The following is a 27,991-nucleotide window of genomic DNA, read 5'->3' as shown; positions in this document are numbered from 1 at the left end:
GGCGAATCCTCCAAGACCGGCAAATCTGCCGGTAACGGCGGCGGTGCCGGCATATCATGGATGCAGAAAAGTCTATAGAAGAAAAAATATCAACAGCCAATCGACGGCTAGCGAGCAGAGACTAAAAATAGGCACCCACGTGTGTGTACAAAGTCTGTCAAGGTTAGTCACCCGCACTGTGTTGGTTATGACGTAGATGGTACCTGAAAGTAGATTGGTAGATGTCAGTTGTAATTAGATGATAAGTAGATATACATACTACATGAGTAGTGAGTATATATAGTAATTATATGATTAGTAATAATGCATGGGACATAATACATAATATTGTTGCTACAAATTATATTTACCACAATAATTACCACTATTAAAAAAAACTTAAAATAGTTTGATTACTTGTAATTTAAAAAAAAAAATTTTTTTTTAAAGGGTTTACAAAACGGCTAAAAAGACAATTAAAGGGACTTAACCGTGAAAATGAATTATGTGTAAATATTTAAAAGGATTGCTTCCCCTACTTCAAACTTGTAATTTTTAATTTATTTTTATAATACTGACGTTGCAGCTAAAGAAGGATATAGTTATGAGAAAAATTAACTTTGTTGCCATAACGATTCCAATTTCAGTGATTTATCAGATTATTTGAATGTGATTTCTCGCTTACCATTATTGGCAGTAATAATGCATTTAGCCTTGCATGGACCTACCGCAAAATATAATTAAGTATTTACGCTGAACCTACCGCTAAATATACATAAGTATTCTGGCTGAACCTACCGCTAAATATAATTAAGCATTCAGCTGAACCTACCGCTAAATATAATTAAGTATTTAGGTTGAATCTACCGCTAAATATAATTAAATATTTAGGCTGAACCTACCGCTAAATATAATTAAGTTAGTGGGCTATCATGAACCTACCGCTAAATATAATTAAGTATTTAGGCTGAACCTACCGCTAAATATAATTAAGTTAGTGGGCTATCATGAACCTACCGCTAAATATAATTATGTTAGTGGGCTATCATGAACCTACCGCTAAATATAATTAACCTACCGCTAAATATAATTAAGTTAGTGGGCTATCATGAACCTACCGCTAAATATAATTAAGTATTTAGGCTGAACCTACCGCTAAATATAATTAAGTTAGTGGGCTATCATGAACCTACCGCTAAATATAATTATGTTAGTGGGCTATCATGAACCTACCGCTAAATATAATTAACCTACCGCTAAATATAATTATGTTAGTGGGCCATCATGAACCTACCGCTAAATATAATTAACCTACCGCTAAATATAATTATGTTAGTGGGCTATCATGAACCTACCGCTAAATATAATTATGTTAGTGGGCTATCATGAACCTACCGCTAAATATAATTATGTTAGTGGGCTATCATGAACCTACCGCTAAATATAATTATGTTAGTGGGCTATCATGAACCTACCGCTAAATATAATTAACCTACCGCTAAATATAATTATGTTAGTGGGCTATCATGAACCTACCGCTAAATATAATTATGTTAATGGGCTATCATGAACCTACCTCTATATATAATTAAGTATTCTGGCTGAACCTACCGCTAAATATAATTAACTCTTAAGCAGTAGCGTAGCGAGGGGGGGGGCGGGGGGGGGACATATGTCCCCGGGGCGCCCCGACCTTAGGGGGGGGCGCCAAATTGAAAGTTTGAGGGGGGGGGGGTGCAAATGAAAAGTTCGAGGGGGGGGGTGCAAATCGAAAGTTTGAGGGGGGGTGCAAATGAAAAGTTCGAGCGGGGGGGGGGGGGGGGGTGCAAATCGAAAATTTGCTCCCAAGGGGGCGCCAAATTGAAAGTTTGAGGGGGGGGGGGGTGCAAATGAAAAGTTCGAGGGGGGGGTGCAAATCGAAAGTTTGAGGGGGGTGGTGCAAATGAAAAGTTCGAGCGGGGGGGCGGGGGGGGGGGTGCAAATCGAAAATTTGCTCCCAAGGGGGCGCCAAATTGAAAGTATGTCCCCGGGCGCCGGGAAGGGTCGCTACGCCTCTGCTCTTAAGTATTTAGGCTGAACCTACGCTAAATATAATTATGTTAGTGGGCTATCATAAACCTACCGCTAAAAATCAGCAGGAACGAAACAAACAAGACATTGGCCATCAGGCACCAGACGTCCCGGAGGTTTTTCGTCTGCCCACAGAATGACACCAGGAGGGACATGATGGCAGGCAGCAGAGACAGGATCCCGCCCAGCAGGTGGTAGTAGGGCAGCAGGTACAGTCCCAGACACCCGCCGTCTGCACTGATGGAACCTGGGGACGGATGGGACCTGGTTATGGTGGTTATATGGGACATGGTTAGGTGGTTACATGGGACCTGGTTAGGTGGTTATATGGGACATGGTTAGGTGGTGATATGGGACATGGTTAGGTGGTTACATGGGACATGGTTAGGTGGTTACATAGTATCTGGTTATGGTGGTTACATGGAACCTGGTTAGGTGGTGACATGGGACATGGTTTGGTGGTTATATCAGACCTGGTTATGGTGGTTACATGGGACATGGTTAGGTGGTTACATAGTATCTGGTTATGGTGGTTACATGGAACCTGGTTAGGTGGTGACATGGGACATGGTTTGGTGGTTATATCAGACCTGGTTATGGTGGTTACATGTGACCTGGTTATGGTGGTTACATGTGACCTGGTTATGGTGGTTACATGGGACCTGGTTATGGTGGTTACATGGGAACTGGTTATGGTGGTTATATGGGACCTGGTTATGGTGGTTACATGGGAACTGGTTATGGTGGTTAGATAGGACCTGGTTATGGTGGTTACATGGGAACTGGTTATGGTGGTTATATGGGACCTGGTTATGGTGGTTACATGAGAACTGGTTATGGTGGTTAGATAGGACCTGGTTATGGTGGTTACATGGGAACTGGTTATGGTGGTTAGATAGGACCTGGTTATGGTGGTTACATGGGAACTGGTTATGGTGGTTATATGGGACCTGGTTATGGTGGTTACGTGGGACATGGTTTGGTGGTTACATGGGACCTGGTTAGGTGGTGACATGGGACCTGGTTAGGTGGTGACATGGGACCTGGTTAGGTGGTGACATGGGACCTGGTTATGGTGGTGACATGGGACCTGGTTAGGTGGTGACATGGGACCTGGTTATGGTGGTTACATCGGACCTGGTTATGGTGGTTACATGGAACCTGGTAAAGTGGTTACAATATGGGACCTGGTTATGGTGGTTACAAATGTGGGACCTGGTTATAGTGGTTACAAATGTGAGACCTGGTTATAGTGGTTACAAATATGGGACCTGGTTATGGTGGGTACAAATATGGGACCTGGTTGTTGCATCAACGAACATCTTTAACAGATCTAATTTTAATACATTTTCTAAATAGGTTTATTTCACGTATGTGTATTACATTTAACTCTAGCTCATCAGTTTTCACATTGAAATCTTTACAAATATATTTAGCGACCAACTCTTTCTTTTTTAATTAAGTTAATGCAAATGTTGGTGTTGTTTTGTTGCTGTTGATGGGTGTTTTTTTTTTTTTTTTTTTTTTTTTTGTTTTTTTTTTTTTTTTTTTTTTGTGTGCACTTATAAAGACTTGTTTTATGGAGACTGCTGACAGTTACAACAAAAAGGTCCGTGCTATTACTGTAGGTTTTACGGTAAACACAAGAAAGTCATACAAGTATATAATGTTGATGGATTCTTATCGTAGATGATGTAGATTTTATCTCATAGGCAGAGCATAGCGAAACTTACCAACAACAATCTTCACAACGCCAATCACAGAGAGGATGAGTAGCCAGGATACTGCGGGAATAATCAACAACGTTAATTAGCTCATTAAGTCAATTAGCTATTAATAAATAAGTAAAATATAATTAACAGATAACTTGATCATGATTATAACTGACGTCATTTTTTTTTTTACTGACGTCATGATCAATTTATTTAACAAAACGAACTATTTAATTAAAGTTTATATTTATCAATTCTTTTTAATACGTTTACCTTACAACTAATCAGAACTTAGTGTAGTAGCTAGTGTTAATTACAAATCAATAACTGGCGGATCTGTTTCAAGGTATTAACATCGACACATACGCGGTTCAGTAGCGTAGCAAGGGGGGGGCGGGAGGGGGGGGGGGGACATATGTCCCCGGGCGCCGAGCTTAGGGGGCGCCAAAATGGGTTGGAAAAATAAATTGAAAGGTTGAGGGGGGCGCAAATTGAAAGTTTGAGGGGGGGGGGTGCAAATCAAAATCTCGAGGGGGGGGGCGCAAATTGAAAGTTTGAGGGGGGGGGTGCAAATCAAAATCTCGAGGGGGGGTGCAAATCGGAAGTTTGAGGGGGGGTGCAAATCGAATTCTCGAGGGGGGGGGGGTGCAAATCGAAAAGTTTGTCCCCGGGGCGCCGGGAAGGGTCGCTACGCCTCTGACGCGGTTCAGTTTTAACTGAACAATTTTATCTGTTTTAATGTTCCGTTTCACCGCGTTTACACTTGCGACATGTATGCTATACATGTCTAGAAAAAAAAAACTTCGCAATAAGTGAGTAGGCTCCCCTATTATCTTAGGCCCTATAGCGAAGTTTTTTTTTCTAGACATGTATAATATACATGTCGCAAGTGTAAACGCGGTATTAGCTCATGTGAGGCCTTACATTGTGTCGCTAGGTTGGTGTTCTAGTCAAAACTGTACTGTATTTAACTAAAATGCAACGAAACTAATTAAGGTAAACATACATGTAACATTAGCACATAATATGACAAATTAATGTAAACATGAACTAAAACACCACTAAACAAATGTGAACTTAAACACTATGGGACAAATAAATGCGAAAATAATACATACATAGAGGTAAACAAATTAATATGAAAATAAGCTTACACAATATTACAAAAAATTGTGTGAACATAAACTACCTTTATTAAACAAATTAGTTTTGGAGATAAAACTACCAATATTTGACATTCATATACACACTGGCACACAAATCAATATATAACTAGCCTCACGCACTTAGACAAGTCAATGTGTAAATAGCCTTACACACTTAGACAAATCAATGTGTAAATAGCCTCACACACTTAGACAAGTCATAGGCGTAGCGAGGGGGGGGGGGGGGGGGTGGCGGGGGGTGCGGACCGCACCGGGTGATACCTTTTAGGGGGGGTGACACCAAGGCAAAAAATAGCAAAATATACAGAGAAAAATTTGAGGGGGGTGCAAATCGAAAGTTTGAGGCGGGGGGAGTGCAAATCGAAAATTTGAAAGTTTGTCCCCGGGAAGGGTCGCTACGCCTCTGGGGGGGGGGGGGTGACACCATTAAGTGCCGCACCGGGTGACACCCGACCTCGCTACGCCACTGAGACAAGTCAATGTGTAAATAGCCTCACACACTTAGACAAGTCAATGTGTAAATAGCCTCACACACTTAGACAAGTCAATGTGTAAATAGCCTCACACACTTAGACAAGTCAATGTGTAAATAGCCTCGCACACTTAGACAAGTCAATGTGTAAATAGCCTCACACACTTAGACAAGTCAATGTGTAAATAGCCTCACACACTTAGACAAGTCAATGTGTAAATAGCCTCACACACTTAGACAAGTCAATGTGTAAATAGCCTCACACACTTAGACAAGTCAATGTGTAAATAGCCTCACACACTTAGACAAGTCAATGTGTAAATAGCCTCACACACTTAGACAAGTCAATGTGTAAATAGCCTCACACACTCAGACAAATAAATGCGAAAGTAAACTCATTCTCTGAAATCTATGTGAAAATAAACTAATTCACTATTCGACAAATCAATGTGAAAATAGACTCATAATCTCTTAGACAAATCACTGTGAAAAATGACTTACACATTTATAAACAAATCACAGTGAAAATAGTTTTACACTATTTGACAACTCAGTGTGAAAATAGACTCATACGCTGTTAGACAAATGAATTTTAAAGTAAACTCATGCACTGTTAGACAAATAAATTTGAAAATTAACTTATACAATTTTAGACAAATAAATATGAAAATACACTCACACACACACATCAATGTGAAAATTGACTAATTCACTTTCAGACTAATTATAGAAATCGTTGTGAAAATAGACTTACACACTAGTAGTTTGCTTCTGATGCCATACCGCGGCTCTGGCTGTGAAAATAAAAATCAGTTGACTGTTAACCCGTTAATCCGGCTTTAGTTTAAATGGTTTTCATTAGAATACAACATGATAACCTCCCCTCCCGTGAATCTTGAGTTATAACAGAGTCTGCAGACCGAACCATAGTATGTTTAAGTATAGTTGGCTCCAATTAGTTTCTAGTTCTAATCATTTTCAAAAATTTTAATTTTATCATTAAATTCTAGCAATGTGTAAAACAGTTCCCACTGTTTGATCTTTTGTAAGACGTCCCTTTATTAAGGGGATCCAAAATTTAATCACATATCCAAATAATCACCATGCTGATCCCCAAATGTCATCAAAATTGAATAGAAATACGGTACAATAAGGCTATCGTTTTTAGACTTTCAAACAAAAACTAAAGTTAAATATTCAATAAGTAAAATATATTGTTTTCACAAGGTTACATAGCTAATATAAAAGATTTATTATAATTATAATGTAATGAAATTTAGAGCGTTTTATTGTGTTTTTCAAACATGTTTTAGTTACAATGGGTTAATTTAGCTATTCTTGTGAAAGTTATTTCCCTTGAATAAACTTTTGTTATTTGGATTTTCAAATGGCAGATAATTCGTTGCTTAACTTGACATTCGTTTCAAATTCCTGCACCTTAGGTTGACCGCATACATATAAATACAACTTAAAGTTATTATTGGCCTTGGCTATTGCAAAAACTATATAGAGCTTAAGTTCTATACAAAATAGTTTGGTAGGTTTTTTTAGCACTATCAAGTTGAAAAACAAATGCATCAGTAGCCGTTGTAGATTGCAATACTTAGTGTTAGTAGACATACAGTCTTAGTCGTAAATTAAACATTAAATTAATTGTCTTTTCATATTTTTCACCCTCTCCTAAAGGATTCATGTATAACAATTTTAGGCTGGAATCTGTAACATTTATAACCTTTTATTTTTCAAAAAAAAAATCGATACACAGTCACACAATATAGACATTTTACAATCCTAATATATAAAAGTTATAACTAAAGACAGTCAAGCTTAAAACAGGTAAGTTCCGTTTTGGAGCTCACCTTGGGAGGACTGCAGAGAGCCCAACACTACAAGAACTTTTTTTTCAGTGGTTTTTAAACCAGACTTTTTTCTCCCGAGGGGGGGGGGAAGGAGCTATTAAAATTTTCAAGGGGGGGGGGCTATGTCATAAAGTACAAATTGGACTTGTGGACTTACGACTTGCGCTTATTAACTGGAATTGAAGGAAAAATGTACAAACTTTTGAGACAAAGGAGGCAAGTAAAATTTGACTTTGAAGTCTACTTATAAGGTGTATGCAATTGATAATAAATTGATATGTCTCTTTTAATTAATTGTTTTCTTATACATTTGTTTTAGTAATTAATTTGTATGAAAGGGGGCGTTTTAATAAGTTTTGCCTAGGGCGCTAATAACCTGGCGCCGGCATTGACCGGCATACACGTAGTGTCACGTAGCCTATATATATATATATATATATATATATATATATATATATATATATATATATATATATATATATATATATATATATATATATATATATATATATATATGCTGGGCGTCGGGTGATCTGTAATGGAGCTTTTATATATGTTTTATAAAATGTAAAGTTTCTCTTTAAACCCAGTGATCCATTGGACATATGAAATAGAATTCATGTTAATTGGCCTACGCTCATAAATGGACATTACTATGCCCAGCCGCCTTTGTTTTCCCCAATGTAAGTTAGGTACCCATCAGAGCTGGGTAGACTCAGGGACGCCCTACAGTCACAAGACCGAACCGAGATCCAAACTAGAGACCTTCGGGCTAGCTTCCAAACGCTCTATCATTCGACCAGGCCGTCCCATAATTGTATCATTGTGGTACTAAAGTAATGTATGATCTTCCGAAGGTGATGATTACATTTCTTTAGTGTGATTTATTACACACCGTATCTAATTAGACAAACTTACTAAGTTGGAAAACACCACACAAAATATAAGCATACGTACAACGCTAATAGATCGGTAGGTTATTTACATTTAAAAAATATAACCGGCAGTAAACATTAATTATTGATTAATACCAAAATCTCTTTTTCACCGTATAAATAAACATGTAATATGGAAAATTATAACTGACAAAGCGAACTGACAGTTTTTTGTGTTTTGGCCTGTATAAAAAAAGTTTATTAACACTGGTGACTGTAAACCAACTGGTGCCAAGACCACGCCTACTATATATATATATATATATATATATATATATATATATATATATATATATATATATATATATACATATACATATATATATATATATATATATATATATATATATATATATATATATATATATATATATATATATATATATATATATATATATATTTAGCCGATAGATTATATAGTTAATTTATAAAGTATATATGTATGTTTGTGTGTGTGTTCGTGTGTGTTCGTGTGTGTGTGTTTGGTCCATACTTACCATCTTGCTTCTTTAAGATACCAGTAAGTGGTCGTTGTGGTAGCTATACCTCACATTTCATTTTGTTAATCCTTTATCCGCTAGTAAATCTTGACTCTGGATAATCTCACAGATCCTCGGTGCATTTATTCAACGGAAGTCTAATCATATTAATCCATCGTCCAGTTAATCTTCTCTGTGGGTAATCGTATTAATCCAGTGTAAAACTTCTTCCAAATTTTTCTTACCCCTTTTCGAACAACCTTAAACACAGTAGACCCTATCTGACAGCACTGAGGTATATCCTAACACTCAAAACCCTCTTACAGTCGAAAGTCAGTATTTTGTTTCGTAGAGCCAACACGGCCCCGCGCGCAGTTTTTAAATTCCCGAGTGAACATACGCCCAGCAATCTACGACCACTAAAGGCATTTCTTAACCCGTCTAGCGACCCAACACACACCGATCAACAACACATTGAAAAATCGATTCGTCTAACACATGAAAGGGCCCACGCGTTTCATACGATAAGCGAGTGACGTCGCCAAAGCCGAATTTATTATTTCCATAAAGATTTTTTTCTCCCCCCACCCCTTCCCCGTACCTGCTCTTTACAAGTAAGATTTATTGCGCCCTGATTAGCATATGACCTTGACCTGAACTTGTAACACGTGAATATGCTACAAGGTGTACACAGCAAGTGTGAGCATGCCACACAGAGAATGTTTGCTTTAAAATTATTGGATTATAAGATAGGCTTTAGAAATCAATAAAAAAATTATTGTTATATGTAACTGTATGCGATATGATTTGTTAATCAATCACTAGCATTCCCGATCAGATCGTTAGACTGCGTCTTTCAGAGGGTTTCTGTCATCACTATTACTTTCAACAAAAAGTATCACCTTTTATATATATATAAATATATATATATATATATATATATATATATATATATATATATATATATATATATATATATATACATATATATATATATATATATATATATATATATATATATATATATATATATATATATATATATATATATATATATGGGCCCTGTATACATATATAAAGACACTATATATATTTATATAGACACTACGTCCACAACATTGCTTATGGTGAGAGTTTCTTGCATTGTTAGGATTAGTGTAGATTTGTCGATTTGTAAAAGACTCTCTCTCTCTAGTTTTCATCACAGCCCAAATACAAAACGAAATTCTTCCTTCCCCCCCTTCCTCCCCAACCCATTACCCGCCCCAGTTCCGTTAACGCATGAAATATCGAAATCATCCAAAATTAATTTTCTTTTCGTTTAGTTCTAATCATACATATGCACCTAAGAGAATGTAGCAGGATGTCGCTTAGCCATACCTATATATTTGAAAAAAAAAGCTAGTATTTCCCATAGCCAGCAACCAAACGCTAACTCTAGCTTCAACCTTTAACCTGCTCATTAAGTTAAAGTATCGATATCGGCGCCAGCCGCTGTATAAATAAGTGGGCGTGGCTAATCGATGACACCCAATATTTGTCAGCGTGCACTCAATCTTGTGTTTAGACCAAACCACAACAATCCCGGTGGACATTTCTCGAAGCTCTCACCCCCCCCCCCCCCCGACACACGCACCACCCCCACTACGTCATAACGACGCTTAAATCCAATATAACCCACCCAAGTCTATTAATCAAGGGGGTCGAAACCTATCTGATCAAAGAAGTCTCCACAAGGCTAACAAAAAAAAACTTCAATTTCAATTGACTGGAGTAGTAAACTAAAGTAAATAAATTGAGAGGGCCAATAACTCCCTTTGATGTCGTAATACGAGCCTTGACAGGAGATTATTTCATTAATATTTAGGGGCTTACACTAGCTTTCTTAGATAAACATTTTATATATGGTCTATGTCAGTGGTTCCCAACCTTTTTCGAGTGGCGACCCCTTTTATAAAAAGTAAGTGACCCGCGACCCCCATAGAATTAAAAAGCCGAAATTAGTATGGGCATTAATAAGCACTAAAATAAGATTTTCTAGTAGACTTTCAATATGAACTACTCTTGATAACTGTTTTAATAGCATGATTAAAATTGTATACTATTCACTAAACCTTCGTGGTTAATTTTTTAATTAAAATTTTTTGTTAACGCCAACCTATGTCATTATAATTATCTTAATTTTGTTTTTAATCGAAGAATAGTGTTGAAAATCTATTATCGAAAAGTCAATCAATTTTACGTTTGGGTATGAATGGTGAATACTACACCAAAATTGTGTCTGCAGTTTTTCATCTTACTCGGAATCATTCTGCAAATCAAAGAATTCATCTTGCAATTCATCGGGAATGCTGGCAACATCAAGGGAAGAAGAGAATGGGTAATGCGTAAATGCAGATTCTTCTTTTTTCAGCTCAGCGAAATAGCTTCTTTCAAAATTTTAATTATCTCACGGTCAGATTCATCTACCACACCGCAGAGTTTCTCAAATTTACAATATTTCCAAGATTTATTTTCTTTACCGATTTTGCAGTTTTGATAAAAATGCCCCGAGATTATCATGGAAAGTTATAATGCTCGTTCATTTTCCCTGAAGCTTCAGGTTAAGCTTATCAATAAAAATGTGTTATTTAACATTTACGTACATGCAAGCAGCGTTTGATGAGATTTTCTCCTATTGTTTTTTTTTTTTTTTTTTGCTTGGCATTTTCTATCGCGACTTCATTTGATGCTTGCACTAATGCTGGTGAAAACTTCCTGTTCGATCAAGTCTCTGGCGTTTGCAACTAGCTTCTTACCGACGAAAGAACTCCATATATTTTTTGGTGTGTTCCGAATGACTTTTTAGTTTTGAAGATTTCATAGATTCGTGACTGAGAACAACTTTATATAGTGCGCTTTGTTTCTTCTCTATTACATTTCCAGTGATGTTAATGAAGCCGAATTTCAAAAATTCTTCTAAATATTTATGTTTTGTTTCAAATTACTAAGGTTTAGTATACCAGTTGGCGACCCCCCAGAAAGACCTTCGCGACCCCCAGGGGGGTCGCGACCCCCAGGTTGGGAACCCGTGGTCTATGTTATAGCTTGATATGAATCTATGACCTGTGCATGTGTTGATTGGTGATTGGGGGGGGGGGGGAGGAAGGAGGTTCAATCCATGGAGACTTACGACAAAAATCAGGCTTATATTCCAATGTGACGTCAGAGATCTAGCGACCCATTCCGGCGCCGAGGCCGAACCCCCCCCCCCCCCCTTACTTCAATTAGGAAATGTATGGGGCGCTTTTTTTTAACACTCACTGTCACTTCACTGTTTTTACATTCCCGGACCAGTGCCAATAAAAAGTCCGTGAGTTCACTCAGCACTGTTGGGTACCTGATCCGAGTTGGGTGAAATAAACTAACACTTGCCAAATTATCCTTTCGTAAGGCGAAGTCACGGAAACAGAAGAACTCTACATTACCTGCCTTGTTGACCGTTAGTTTCAAACGGGTATCTATACGCATTTTTAATGTGACTTTAGGAGAACTTGAAAACTGTCACTAGGCCGTTCAATACGACAGCCATTAGTTTAATTGGGGGGGGGGGGGGGGAGGAATATTTGCATACATTATGATAATGTACCCAAATATTGAAGACCTAAATGCCACTTCGTAATAACACGTTTATGTACGTAAACTATCGCTTTTGTCAAGGTATAATAACACGTCTATATAGGTAAACTCACTTTATCACAGTATAATAACACGTCTATATAGGCAAACTATCGCCTTTTCACGGTATAATAACACGTCTATATAGGTAAACTATCGCTTTTTCACGGTATAATAACACGTCTATATAGGTAAACTATCGCTTTTTCACGGTATAATAACACGTCTATATAGGTAAACTATCGCTTTTTCACGGTATAATAACACGTCTATATAGGTAAACTATCGCTTTTGTCATGGTATAATAAAATAACACGTTTATGTAGGTAAACTACTTTATCTCGGTTTAATAACACACATCTTGTTATATATAATAGCACGCTTATACTTATATAGGTAAATACTCTCGATTCGACCACCACACACACGTACATGTTCAATAGACATAACGGCGCTACATGTTGCACAACACCCAGAATTTTCCACTCCTAAGTCTAGACCACCCACAATCCTTGTAAAAAAAAGGTAGACCTACAAGCCATTAAACCAAATTAGGCGCATAATTTTTTTTTTTCTTTTCACCAGGCTGTTTCTCTAAAATGTGTAGCCCCGGTAGAATAATGTCATTAATGTCTGTCTAATGATAATTTTAAAGTCACGGAATATCCTATCACGTGATTTTATCAAACAGGCCTGGTATTGAGACCTTAGTGCTCCTTTTCAAAGGCAAAGTATCGCCGTACAGCGTTGCTGTAAAAAAAAAAAAATTTCGTTGCTGGTTTTTTTTTTAAATAACGGGCCTCATTAGCATATGAATGTTATCTCCGCAGTTCGAATACCCAAAAACTTTCGTGTCAGTCACAGAGCGCGGATGAATACATAAGTCGAGATTAGGCAAACTTGGCTGGAAACTTTAGTCTGCCAGACGTAGAGACAGGCCCAAGTTTGGCAGCACAGATCTAGCACTGGGCAAACAAGCGGTGCGCCATGACGTCGTGAGGTGGAAGGTAAACTGTTAGATCAGTCACAACTCCTGGTCAAAGGTGACAGTTGGGTGCCGTACTTAGTGGCCTGTGGTGGGGCAGAGTTCGGTATAAGTTAGTGACCGAGGGTTCGGTACAAGTTAGTAGTCTTTGGTGGGGCCGAGGGTTCGGTACAAACTAACGGCCTATGGTGGGGCTGGGGGTTCGGTACAAACTAGTGGCCAATGGTGGAGCAGAGGGTTCGGTACAAGTTAGTGGCATATAGTAGGGCAGAGGGTTCGGCACAAGCTAGTGGCCTATTGTAGGGCAGCGGGTTCGGTACAAGTTAGTGGCCTATTGTAGGGCAGAGGGTTCGGTACAAGTTAGTGGCCTATTGTAGGGCAGAGGGTTCGGCACAAGCTAGTGGCCTATAGTAGGGCAGAGGGTTCGGCACAAGCTAGTGGCCTATAGTAGGGCAGAGGGTTCGGCACAAGCTAGTGGCCTATAGTAGGGCAGAGGGTTCGGCACAAGCTATTGGCCTATAGTAGGGCAGAGGGTTCGGCACAAGCTAGTGGCCTATAGTAGGGCAGAGGGTTCGGCACAAGCCTTTGGTGGGCCAAGGGTTCAGTGGGGCTGAGGGTTCAGCGCAAGCTGTAAATACTAGTGTTACCTGTGTAGTCTTGCACACCAGTATTTTATCAATAGGAAACCCTAAATCGCATGGATTTTGTAGAATCCCCTCCAAAATAGCAGACATTTGATGATAACAAGAAATAAAAAGAGTCAACAGTAGTGTTTTACAACTTCCAAAACAACTCACAGAAGAGCAGAAAACTACTACAATGAAAAATCTACTGAAACAGCATAAACAACTATTCAATTACATGCAATAAAATAAAAACAATACTTTTGAAATTATCTTAATTTTTATTTTTGAAGATCTTAGTTTTCTTGATCTGTTTTTTATTGTTGTATCCAGCAAAGGATGGGTTTCTGCCTTGTCTGCTTTTACTGTTGATCACATCTACAGCTGTGGTCAAGGATAAAACGCAAGTATATTTTTTCACAACACGTTAACACAAAACAACCATTTCTTTAAACAAGACAACATCAAACCCATATTACAAACAAAACAACCAATACATTAAAGCTTTCTGTCTCAGTAAATGTTTCAAGATAATTCTTGCTATATCATTCATTTAAATAAACCGGGAGTGATCTCCCCCTAAACTTTCTCAAATATTCTTATATAACACTACGGTTGATGGCAACTCTGGATATAGACATGATTTTTAATTACTTAAATTTTTTAAAATAGAATAGAATCTCGTAGAAAAAAGAACTCCACACCAAGTGAACGCAAAATAAAATGTGTATAATAGTGCGGAATATTATTAGTAATTTATAAATTCACATGCGTTTTTTGAGAAATCGGAAATAGCGAAAATTATTACTTCCCATCAACGGAAATTACTCAAAATTTGACAGAAGGTAGAAATTTAGATCTTTTACTTACATGTGAAATTTCATTTATCTATCTAAAATAGCACTCAAGTTATAGGATTTTGAAAAATTTAAAGTAGAAAAAGTTCCACTTCCGGTTATCGGAAATCGCTCAAAAGTTGAAAGGGATCTACGAATTTGATATAATACTTATATATGAAATTTCATTAACCTAGATGTAACGGTAACAAGTTATCATGTTTACAGACACACACACACACAGACCAGATTGAAAAACTATGTTTTTCCAACTCAGAGAGGTGTAAAATGCCGAGATTTGCAAAAATCTTTTTTTTTTTTGCACAATTACAAGATTTTCTATACTTCGTATAAACAGGAAAGTAAAAAAGGATACGGAGGTCAACATGTGGGGCCACAGCAAAACCAAAAGATTTGGCCGACTTGGTGATGTCTAGCTTGGCCACGTCAAAGATGGCCTTCTGCTTATGTGAGGCGTAGGCTCTTATGTAGGCTTTGAATCCTTCTTGTGCAGTTTTGTGGAGATAGAAGTTTTTGCTGATCAGCTTCTCCAGCTGGTAAAATTTTTTTTTAATAAAATGTTATTTGACTTGTTTTAGGAGCAAATAATTAAAAATGTAATTTCACTAGTGTTTTATGAGCAAAAATAATAATTAAAATGTAGCGTCACTGCTGTTTTATGAACAAATATACTAAATACTTAAAATGTAATTTCATTGTTGTTTTATGAAAATAATACTAAATGATTAAAATCGAATTTCACTGTTGTTTTATAAATAAAATGCCCAATAATTAAAATGTAATTTCCTTTTTGTTTTATAAGCAAATATACTAAATAATTAAAATAAAGCTAAGCAATGCCCCTCTATTAGAGCCATATCATACAACTGATGCCTATTTCTGATTGAAGCCCAAAAGCCTACTTGCTACTGAGACCCTATAAAACAACAAAAGCCTACTTGCCGCTGAGACCCTATAAAACAAAAGCCTACTTGCTGCTGAGACCCTATAAAACAACAAAAGCCTACTTGCCGCTGAGACCCTATAAAACAACAAAAGCCTACTTGCTGCTGAGACCCTATAAAACAACAAAAGCCTACTTGCCGCTGAGACCCTATAAAACAACAAAAGCCTACTTGCTGCTGAGACCCTATAAAACAACAAAAGCCTACTTGCCGCTGAGACCCTATAAAACAACAAAAGCCTACTTGCTGCTGAGACCCTATAAAACAACAAAAGCCTACTTGCCGCTGAGACCCTATAAAACAACAAAAGCCTACTTGCTGCTGAGACCCTATAAAACAACAAAAGCCTACTTGCCGCTGAGACCCTATAAAACAACAAAAGCCTACTTGCTGCTGAGACCCTATAAAACAACAAAAGCCTACTTGTGGTTGTATATTGGCCACTTTGCTCCACTGAAACTGGAACTCGTTGACTTGAACCTTGGCCATTCGTAGATAACGTAAGAAGGCCAGTTCTTGTGGGTTAAGGAACAACAAGGCATTACCACGGCCGCCTTCTCCTCTAGCAGTTCGTCCCACACGATGAATGTATTCCTATGTAAGCAGAAAACAAACTTTTAGCCCATGCAAAGATATCTAAGCACTGGAATTTTCAACATACATATAATTTGCACTTAAACACTTTTTAGTTATTAAAAAGACCCTATAGACAAGAAATTTTTAAATTTTTCAAAAAAAGTTTCAAAAAAATTATGAAACGAATGTCCTTTGAAAAATGCAAACTACTGAAAATAATTTGTTGACACTAGTTTTAAATTTTAAAAGTATCCTAATTGACTGAACAAAATAAAACACTGAAAATATCTGTCTAGATAACTGGACACAGCACTGACCTTAGGGTCATCTGGAGGATCATACTGGATGATCCAGTCCACCTGTGGTATATCAAGTCCTCTGGCTGCCACATCAGTACACAACAGGGTCCCACTGTCAGCATTACAGAACTGGAAGAAGGTCTGTGTTCTCTTTGTCTGCTTCTGTTTGCCCTGGTAACCAGAACAATGGATTTCATGCAGTTGTAGTGTAATTATGGTATACTGGTAACCAGAAAAATGAATTTTATGGAGTTGTAGTGTAATGATGGTATACTGGTAATCCAAAGGCAGGGTAGTAAATTGATGTCAATTGTCATGATATCACTTGGGAAAAAAATTGTCAAAGAAAATAATAAAATATTCATTATTGCGCAAATTAAGAGCTAAATTTGATCTATAAAAACAAATATCAAGAAATAACCTTTAAATTATTTCATACAGCTTTTGCCCAAAATAATAATCATGGGCTTGTTTTCTGCAGTACCTTAGCAAACAAGCATTTAATTAAATTAAAATAGTAGGACTGCATGGTCTAGTGTATGATTGCTAACCCAAAAGCCCTTAGCAGATGAGGCTTGTTAGCAGAGGACAGAAACCTATCTAATCTAGCTGAGAAAACTCCTAAATTAAACAACAGCTGCCATGCAGATTGTTCTTGGATGGATAAACACTACCAAAGCTAATTTAGAAGCAGGCTGAAGTCTGAGTCAATGGGCCATAACATAACAAGCTGACATAGAATACTTATTTGTGTCAGAGGATATCACCTTCAATATTACAATTAAGAAGGAAGAAGAAGAAATAAATATATATATAATATGTAAATTAAAATAATAAAATATATATTATAGAGACTAAAAAATTTTTTTTTTTAAATTTTCATTAAAAAATATCACCTATAACAATAAGCTTAATTTAAATTTTAAATCTTTATCGTTCTTATTGTACTGTTGCGCTGAATTTTTATCCAACACAAGTATTATGTATCAACGCATTAGACACTATATGGCCCTTTGACTCAAATTTCGGCCTACTACTCTTTCTTTCAGCTTCCATAGACACTGTCAATCCAAGAACAAACAACAAGGCAGCAGTTGGTTGATTTAGGGGTTTTCTCATCTGCCTGTGGGTTCCAACTTGGGACTTTTCGGTTAAGCAACCATGAGCTTTACCAGCCCAAACATGCCAAGCTCCGAATTTTAATTTATTCTTATCTAATAAGGATTTTATTTATATAACTTACATGAATGCACATTACTGGTAAATCAATGTAGTTGAGTAGCTCACTGTAAAAGCGAACAGCCATACAGGATGAGAGAAAGACCATGATTTTCTTCTTCTTGTTCTTCTTTAAAAATGTAAACAGCAGTAAAAATCTTTTATCTGGTTCACATACAACATAGCCCTAGAAGAAATAAGAAATAAAAGTTGCTGATTTACATACAATACAACCCTGGGAATATGAAAAATAAGTAGTCACATAATGAAATTTATTAATACCACAACAGCAGATTGCAAAAAAAAAAGAAAAAAAAAACTAAAATATTATGAAAAAAAAAACAACACACTTGTTCTAATCCTTCCACTGTGGCTTCATCTTTTTTATCATCTACACCCACATAAAAGGGTTCTTTCTTCAATGAAATCCTGGCCAAATCTTCTGTTTTTCTGGTTGGTGTGGCCGAGAACAACATGGTCTGTCTCTTTTCTGAAACCAAGGGGACAATTAGTTACCTGAGTGGGTAACAAGAGACTCCAATAACACCAGCTATCAACAACAACACTCGCATGTTAAGTCTAAATCATTTAAATACAGAGCATCTTTCATCAGGAAAATGTTAGGGCTCAGAAAAACTTACTAGGCAGGAGTTTTATGATTTGTTTCATTTCTTCTTCGAAACCCATGTCTAAAATTCTATCTGCCTCATCTATGATCAAACACTGGAGATTCTTGTATAAGAAGTCTTTAGTGTTCTGAAACATAAAAAGCTGGTTTGAATATCATTAACTTAACATACACAGAGTGTGAATGAGATGGAATCTATGGTGTACCTTAGTGTTAGAGAAATCAAGACAACTCTTTTTCATACTGTTGTATCAGTTATTGCTATTGGTTTTTAACCCATCTAGCACAAGATGGGTGGGTTAACAAAAAATTAAGTATTTTCAATAAAAACATGAGGTTGTAGATGGTTTATTGTGAGTAATGTATTCAAAGATTTTTAAACTACAAAGAACTAATTTTGTATTAACTGTTTTTTTTTTTATATTACTGTATTTTTAGCACCAAAAGATGAAGATTTTAAAATATCCAAGGTATGTTGGGAAACTGCACTGCAAATGTGATATTTGAATTGCTTATATTTTAGTATATGTGGCAAAGGGCATAGCTTTGGAGCAAAATATTAAAGTTTTATCTCAAAAACCTAAATGTGTACAAATTAATACTGAATGCTGAATTCTGACCTGTAAATGATCCAACAAGCGACCTGGAGTTGCAACCAAAATGTTGATGCCCTTAGAGAGTTTCTTTGCCTCGTCACCGCGGTTAGTTCCTCCCATAACTAGACCATATGTGTGGTGATGATACTTCAAGAGCTCTTTCAAGACACCAAAGGTCTGGAACAATACATGGCAATATTTTTATTTTGGTTAACAAATTATAAAATTTAACAGAAATTCAAGAACAAGCATGCTAAAAAACAATTTTAAAAGCCAAAAACTTACATCTTTAAACCTTTAGCTATATTTAAAAAAAAAAAATTTAAAAAGCTAAAAATATACGTTTATTTCTGTTTTCAAATGTAATATTTAATTTTTAGTAACTGCCAAACAATTATATTAATAAATATGTATAGGACATCTATCTGTAAGAACAATTGAAACCATAAAAGCTACTGATAAACAATTGAAAAATATTTTCAGCATAATTACCTGCATTGACAGCTCCCTTGTAGGGGATATCACAATAACACCAGTCCCATTACGAGGCATGAAGTGGCATTTGTATATCAACTCTATGGCGGGTATCAGGAAAGCTAAAGTTTTACCGCTGCCTGTCTTTGCTGCTCCCATCAAATCTCTGCCAAAGTACAAGAGTTACAGGGTACAAATCTAACTTTTAAATTTGATCTTAGAACCAAGAACACATGACCACAATAGTGGTTAGGTAAACAAATACATTTTTTAAAAATATATTCTCTCTCTTCTCGTAATCCTGTTCATGCCCAAGACACATGGGGCAGATGAAGTAGAGTTCATCTAATTCACTGAACTCAGCATATGAAGGGATAGTGTGTTCAGCACTATGCCCAGCAGCATTTGTTTCCCTTATGTTAGTTAGGTACCTATCAGAGCTGGGTGAACTCAGGGACGTTCCACTGGTTAGCAGTCTAGCTCTCTACCGCTAGGCCACGCAGTCCCACAAAAAAAAAATATATATTCTTATTGGTTAATATATTTCTAATAGCTGAAGCTGAACATCTGCCATCAGGTGCTAGAGCCTTGCCGTGGCAGCTTGTGTATCTCGACAACACCCAGAGCTATACCAGCGTGAGTGTAAACTCCTAGCAGGTTCAACCTTATTTCATAAAAAAAAAATCTCAATGAGATCCAGAGCTATACCAGCGTGAGTGTAAACTCCTAGCAGGTTCAACTTTATTTCAGAAAAGCTGCAACACAAACCTAAGCAGAAGGTTAAAAACTGGTGAAAGGGGAGTTATCTAAAATATGACAGATGTCTATGACATCTTGGGGAACTATGAAGAAAGTTGCCAGAGATCGGCAGAAGTGAAAAGAGCTTTATGTGGAAGTCCCATGTGTCTCAGGCACAGAAGGGGGAAAAAAGATGTGTTTTTTTTAAAAATTCAGATGCGTTCATACACAAAATGAGATACATTTGAACAAATATAAAAAATTTATATGAAAAAAAAAGGTACGATATGATTACCTCCCATCTAGTAGATAAGGAATGGACTTATGTTGAATCTCTGTCATGTGTGTGAAGCCCATGTCCGCCACACCTTTCAGTGTTTGTTCACTAACTTTATCAGCAAGTGATTCAAAGGATGTATCTATGATTGCTGGGGCAGTGTCGTTCTGAGGTGTTGAAATTCCATTTTCTTCTGTCGTATCTTCATTCATTGATTCTTCTTCTTCTTCATTCTCTGCGTTATCATCTTGGGCTAGAACAAAATTAGAATTTGCATTATTTAAATAACTCACAATTCCACTGTGTTTTATTTTTACTACAAAAAACTACACAGAAGTATTCTCTCCTTGTAATTTTCTTCATATAGATTAACCTTAACTAATAGCAGAGATCTCTAGAAAATGCTGGTTCGATCAATTAAAGAATCTAGTCTTTCCCATTCACACTTGATCAATCTACAACAACTATAATGAGAGATTGATCTAGTGTTACTCAAAACAAATTGCATATAAGATAGTGGAATAGTTTTAAACAATTGTCTTCACATTAAAACACACAAGTAGTTTTGATCTAAGTTTTTATAAAATAAACCTACCAGCGGTTGATTCACTTAAGAGAGCTTTTGCTGCTTCTAATTCAGCTTTTAACTTTCTTTTCCTTATTTTGAGCTTTTTCAATGCTGGATTAAAAAAAGAAATTGTTACAGTTTTAAATGGAAACATCTTGCAAACAAAGTCAAAATAAAAAAATTAATAAATGTAAAAATTAAACACTGCTGCTGGAAAATTCACGATATAGGAGAGACACATAGGTAAATAACATTGTAAGCTTCGAAAAATTGAATAGAAGTAGAAGCATGAGATAGGTCCGTACTGTTAACAGTATCGAGCCATATGTCATTTACAGCCTGTGACGATGTTTGGAATACATTTTTCTCATTCTCAGGTGACCAATTTTAATTGGATGACAGTTTTTAAAAGGAAAATAGATACAAATCTTGATAAAATATTTTAAACTCTGTTTGGACAAAGCTTTGTGAATATTGGGATGGTCCAAAGCCCAGTAATGAATAAGAGAGGAGGGTTAGATTGATTCTGAAATGTCATCTGAATCTTTTATAAACTACCCTAATTGAACATTGTTAAAATACTTCACTGGTGAATCAAAACTGAATACAATGTTTTATGAAAATCTTTTAAAAGTTTATATATTATTTTTATATTTGAAATGTGATATTTTTGTTTGTTTATTCATTATATTAAATAGGCCTACATAGCAAATCTACATTTATCCTTTCGATTATGTTTTTGTTGGCTCTTTGACTTCAAGCTTCCCACATTCCTAAATTTTAAATTTAATGAGAACTGCTATTATTATTTAAATGCGAGACTGTAAGTAAATTAATCCAATTAATTTAAACTGATTATTTTTTAGGTGAATCCAAAAATCAATAATAAATTTTACTAATCATGAAACTAAAACTTGCAATTTTTAAACACTAAAACATAATGTCCAACTTACAAATTTAAATTTTTTTACAGGCATTTGATTCATATTATGTTCAATATACATAACTTTTGTTGATTTATTATCTTTGTAACAATCATCAAGCAAAACTTTATATTTAAAGGATTGTGCATAGAACAAAATTAGTTAAGAATTTTAGACACATCTCTACCCCAAAATGTGTTATTCTAGTGGGTAAAATTGACAGTTAGTGTCCATGCGATATCCCTCTTTCAATATTTATTTTAAATAGTTTACAGTTTTACAGAGTGAAACTCTTTGCTAGATATACTATATAGACTATGAACCCTTAAAGCGCTACTGCTCGATCACACAGTACAGATAGTTTTGTTAGAAGATAGTAAAATAGTAATTTGATCCCATTGTGCATCTATAAAAGAATAAACTGAGTCCATTGAGCAGCTATTAATAGTATTTAATTTGAGCCCATTGCACAGCTATATAGATCATTGCGTTTTACATTTTCTGCCAGTCAGATATTGCTGGGGAGAAAAAGCTTTTTCCTAGCAGTCAGCTCATTTTTTTTAACCTGCGCCTACCTTCGACACCCTCCTAAGGTGTTGAAATAAAATGTTTAAACATAGTGTCAACATTGAATTGCAAAGAGAAAGCAAAATCGGGCAGTCCTAATATCTATTTTAAGATTGCGTTCGACCTGACCTAGATAAAAGATTTCTCTGCGCAATTAATTATTAATGCGGCCTTGAAAATTAATAGGCTACCTCTCAAAATCCAGAAGTCCAACATATCTGGACAAGTGGCAGTATATTTTAATAACATATGGCACATGATTTTTTAATGTTTTAATTTTAAGGGCCTTCAGATGTGATTTAAGATGAAAGCAGAAAATCCAGATTAAAAAATCTACTCACTACTTTTTTTAAAGTTCTAGAATTTAGATCTCGATCTAGATCTATAAACGGTAAAATCTTAGTTTAGCGTCGTAAATTCGGCCAAAACTAGTAATGTAGGAGAGAGTGAATTAATGAATATGTCATTAAATATGAGTATATTTTCGTATATTTTGATAAAGTATTATAGATAATTGAATAATAGAACACCATTTATGATTAAATCAATTTAAATATCCTGAAATTAATTTTTATCAACCCTGTTCGAGATAGTAAATTTGCTATTAAAAACAGCAGCCATCTTAAGAAAATGTTATTGAGAGTAGCTTCCCTTTCATTTCTATTCGTATGAAAATGTATTTAAATATGATCGTCTTGTTGTATAGTCCGTATTACAAAGCATTTTTTTTTTAATGTGAATTTTCTTAACAAACAACTTTATTAATTCTAGAAGCATTGTGAGATGCAACTTGTATCCATGTATTAAATCACGTTTTTTTACTAATGTTTATTTGATCTTACTATTACTATATAGTTTGAGTTTTTTCTTATTGTTTGAATGTTCACTATTTTCATTTCAGGTTTTTCTTTTCATCAATTAGTAATTCTATCGTAACTTATGACATTTTTTACTTCTCTTTACCTTAATTAAACCCCAACCTCCGTCATATTTTTGTCGTAAATGTCACAACAAATCATAATGTAAAAAATTACGCTTCACTCTGCCTTATCTAAGATCTCGATCTCTAACCATAATTTTGACAACATTAAATGTTTGTCTTAATTTATATATACAGAGAGACAAAATGTATTATCCACCAGCTTCCCTCGTAAAACATCATCAAAAATAATGAGCAAGTCCACCCCCAAGTGCGTGTTGTCAATTATGGTCGATCGCAAGTCTCCACCTGCCAGACACATTTTGGTTATCCTTTGTTGTCAAATTGTCAATACCAAGTACCCAAGTGAGTGATATGGGATTGTCCATAAATGTCACATATGATTTGCTACGGGAGTGAGTGAAGATTTGTGACGTCAACTCAGGCGGCTTTGCAATTTATGACGTGTCGGTCTCATGAAAGGAGGTGAACGGGGAAAAATACCTAGGTGGTTGATGGAGAACCTCTATAATGCTTTGTTAAATCAAAATAACGATAAATAAGCATTAGTATACGTATACCTTGCTTAAAACGAATCATCACAAATGTTGCAAGCCTGCTAGTTTAAGACATATGGCAAAACGGCCGCAACACATTATCCCCGTCAAAAAGGCTTGCCACCAAATGCCTGCCGACGAATAAGCCGCATCTAATGCGGGGCGTTAGGAATACGGCCATTAGCATGGGCCGCGTTAGAGCACTAGTAGACTATCGCGCTTTGTAAGATGACGTAAATACTTAAATTCAATTTCGCTAAACTGCGCGAAAATTTAGTAATGTTCGATCGTTTGAGGAAATTTATTTTCTTGGACTTAAAATTGAATATGTTGACTGTCTGGCTCTTAATTTCCGAATATCACTTTTAATGTATCAAGATTCAGAACTATAATTTACTTTAAGTGTCATCTTATCGTTTATTGTGCTTTTTATAAAGCGCAGAGCAGCTTCAAAATGGGACGGCCATCCTGTTTTCACCAAGCTTCTTTTGGAGCTTAATATGGGTAGTCTAGTTCTATACGGTGAGAGCTTAATACATTTTTAAAGGGCCGAAAGTCTTAAGACAGCAAGCTTGCAGAAATAACTACGTAGGTTTAAATGGACGAGTGTGATAGATGTGTTAGCAGTGTTTCTTCCAGACTTTTTTCTCGGGGGGGGGGGGGGGGGGGGGGGGGGGGGCGGACACTGTTAAAAGTATATATTTTCTATATAAATTATATAAATTTCATTTCGTTGGGGGGGGGGGGGGGGCGAAGAGATGCCTGGAAGAAACTCTGTGTGTTAGGGGCTGTTTAATGAACACCAACTTATGTAATCAAATTAAACGTCGCAAAAGCGTCAAAAAGGCAGTGCTTGTTGTTTTTTTTTTCTATAAAATTAGCCTAACGGTCGGCGGTACCGGTACATGACGTCACATGCGAGCGCTAACTCGGTGACGATGTGCTAAGTGGGGGAATGAAAAAGGTGGGTTTCAAGAAATGCGACTCGGCAAGCTTTTTACATTTCTTGACCCTTCTTAATAGTTCTATCATCCCCACTGAGAAAATGGATCACCAATGAATGACGCGTCATACTTCTACAGCTGGTTTTTCTCCAACAACCATCCAGTTTTCAAGAAAAAAACAACCTGACACGTCTCCAAAATCACATCGCTGAGTTCTACTCAACCTCTCCCCACCACAAATCACAATTTCTATCTAAAACAATGTTCATATGTTTGCTCTGTAATAATGCACGCTGTCATTACTATCTTAAGAGCGACGTCATTTATAAGCGATCTAATATTAATTTGCTTACTGCAAATAAAGTGTTCAAAAGTTCGACCTCCCAACAATTGTTGTGGTCTTGGGTGCACACTATTAAGTCTGAAAAGGTCTATTAGTCATTCATGTCAACTATATTAAAAAAAAAAGAAAAATTACTATACAGGGAGTCATCCATAAATGACGTCACGCTTTTTTTTTGACGATTTTTACCCCCAACCCCCTTTGTCACACGTCGTCACAAAAACCCAGACCCCCCCCTCCCTAAAATGACGTCACACCTCAGCCTACAACCCCCCTCAAAATTGCAATTGAATTGTTTTTAAACAGCTATATTTTTCCAAAATCTTGTCTGAACTCTGTCAAAATAGAGTATTTTAATCAATTGTTATTATGATGTATTAAAACAGTTTTCTAAAACGCAAAATAACGTCTAAAATTCGTTTTCTAACATTGCTTTTTTAAAATGCAAAAGTGTGACGTCGCACCATCTGAACCCCCCCCCCCTCATCACACAACGTCACAAAAATTACGGACCCCCCCCCTCCCCCCTATGAGTGGTGACGTCATTTATGGATGACCCCCAGGCATATATTAAAACAATACAAAACAATCATATTAAACCACAAAATCAACACAAAGACATGCGAATAGACAATTTATTGTTTTTTGAAAGATGGCCGCTGCTTGTATTTACTCATTGTTGTCTCGAACGGGGTAGTTGAAAGTTAATTCCAGGATATTTATGACTGGTTTGTCTTGGATTGTGATTTGTTATTCAATTATCTGTTATATTATGTAAAATATGACATAAATATGGCCAAATGAAAGAAATATTCATTAGTTACCTTCATCGCACATTACTAGCTACTAGTATTACTCGCTAACTTGGAGGCGTGGTCGGTTGCTAACAACAATATGGCGCCCGGACCGGACGCTTGACTTCCGAGGATTTTTCGGCCAAATTCCAGAGACCTTCTACTAATTAGTTTTTAAAATGTTTACCACGCGCAAAATGGCGGACTTTCACGTTATAACAACAAGCTATAGGTGGCAGGGCTATATATGCCAGAAAAGCATTTTAAAATTTGCGTTGAAGAATGAAGGCTAAATTTAAAAGTTGGTTTCATCAAAAATACTAGAACTTTTTAAATATCGATTTCCATATTACAAAATTGATTTCCATACTAAAGCATTATTAGTTTTATCAGTCTATGAAAAAATAAATCAAATATCGTCAACCGTTTTTTTTATGAGACCAGCCGAAAAAAATGACAACCAAATTTTTTTTTAAAAAAAAACCACGTGACCACTATTTGGTGATCACTAGTGAGGAACTCTTGTGTGCATGGCCACTTAAAAAGTCTAACTGATTTGTGGTTATCTTTAGCTTCAAGCTTAAGAAGAGTTGTCATGGAGAGATGTGTTGGACATGGCAGTGATTGACAATAAATATTAAATTATAAGATAATTTAGTTTTGAACTAAAAACTCCAAAGTTAGTGCCTAATGGATTAAATATGGATGTCTATTATTCAGTGGTCATTGTTAAATTGATAATTGCGTAAATTCTAGATTTAGTGAGAAAAACTACTAGATCTAGCTAGATCTACTAGCTACGTTGGAATTTACGACGCTAAACTAAGATTTTACCCTATAAACAATTTTCTAACAACAAATACCCAGTTTTTTGAGAGAAAATAGGTCCGCTCATTTGGTAGATCTGTTAATTCAAAATATATTACCTGCTCCTTCGACCGTTCCATTTAAAATTGCTGCCTTAATCTTTTTTAGCTCAAGTCGCATGTTTTTCATGGAGTCAGCCATGTTGAAACTATTGTTGTAGAGGTTACGCTAAGAAACGAAACATTTTAAAAACTAAATTTTGAAGCGTGTAGTCTAAATTTGGCGAGTCCAGTACTTTATTTTAGTATCTATGATTTTTAGATATTTCATTGTATAAAAAATCTGTTTCACTTATTGATGTTTCTAAAAAATAACAATGTTTCAATAGGTCATAAAATGTAATTTAATAATAATATAGGCTACTACTATATACTATATACTAATATACTTTATTCTGCAAATATTTCACTTCAAACGCCATAAGCCTTTTGAATAAAGTAACCTTTTTTAATACACTAAAAGCACCAAATGTGTGAACACCTTTATCTAATTTTAAGAGTACTGAAATTTTATATAAATATAGATCTATATTAAAATGTTTATTTCTTTTATCTATTTTTTCTATTATCATAAAGAGAATGGCGAATGGCGAAATGGTTAAGCAATATGATAATTATAAGTTGAAGGAGCTATCCACATCACTAAAAAATAATTTTAAAGTACATGTAGATCTACAAGTCGTTGCTATTTGATATTTCTCATAGTTTTGCTAAAGATTTTACTGGATTTTAAAAGTATCTAACTTTGTTGTCTGTTAGTCTTTTTAATCTATGTTTATTTTGAACAGTAACCTAAAATAACAGATGTTACCGCTAATTTACCTAGAAAAAAATAGCATAACATTATTTACAATATTCTTGGATTAACTCATAACTTTGCAAAAATAGGGGAGCAATCTGATGTAGTCCTGTATGTCTCTAAAGAGACACGAATTTTCATATTCAAGGTAGATAACAACGGTTGAG

General features: G+C 35.9%; 2 protein-coding genes across 2 annotated transcripts; both read right to left on the bottom strand.

The window, feature by feature from the left end:
• LOC131929822 (uncharacterized) lies at positions 1-9,116 on the bottom strand (the record flags this gene model as incomplete). Its single annotated transcript, XM_059286212.1, is given in 5 exon segments — positions 1-203; positions 2,102-2,296; positions 3,783-3,833; positions 6,154-6,193; positions 8,691-9,116. Coding segments are annotated over 5 exon segments (420 nt in total). The 5' UTR covers positions 8,694-9,116.
• A 5,082-nt stretch (positions 9,117-14,198) lies between these two features.
• Positions 14,199-27,202, bottom strand: LOC131929823 (ATP-dependent RNA helicase DDX18). Its single transcript, XM_059286213.1, has 12 exons — positions 27,086-27,202; positions 21,140-21,223; positions 20,563-20,797; positions 19,548-19,695; positions 19,080-19,232; positions 18,473-18,587; positions 18,182-18,321; positions 17,857-18,018; positions 16,632-16,784; positions 16,162-16,332; positions 15,150-15,327; positions 14,199-14,315 (listed from the first exon to the last, which is right to left on the bottom strand). Exons 1-12 carry the CDS (start codon positions 27,165-27,167, stop codon positions 14,212-14,214), a joined length of 1,725 nt encoding a protein of 574 aa, XP_059142196.1. The 5' UTR covers positions 27,168-27,202; the 3' UTR covers positions 14,199-14,211.
• Between the last annotated feature and the right edge of the window lie 789 nt (positions 27,203-27,991).

Source organism: Physella acuta, unplaced genomic scaffold, assembly GCF_028476545.2.
Source record: "Physella acuta isolate Inbredline_101_S28 unplaced genomic scaffold, ASM2847654v3 ptg001681l, whole genome shotgun sequence".
Lineage (NCBI taxonomy): Eukaryota > Metazoa > Mollusca > Gastropoda > Physidae > Physella > Physella acuta.
Note: the sequence above shows the minus strand (reverse complement) of the source record. Positions and strands in the feature narration are given on the sequence as shown.

Coding starts and splice junctions, on each gene's coding strand:
- LOC131929823 (XM_059286213.1), bottom strand. CDS start 27,167: ATGGCTGACTCCATGAAAAACATGCGACTTGAGCTAAAAAAGATTAAG. Junction 19,696..20,562: donor CCTTATCTACTAGATGGGAG/GTAATCATATCG, acceptor GTACTTTGGCAG/AGATTTGATGGGAGCAGCAA. Junction 18,019..18,181: donor CAGTGGAAGGATTAGAACAA/GTGTGTTGTTTT, acceptor TATTTCTTCTAG/GGCTATGTTGTATGTGAACC.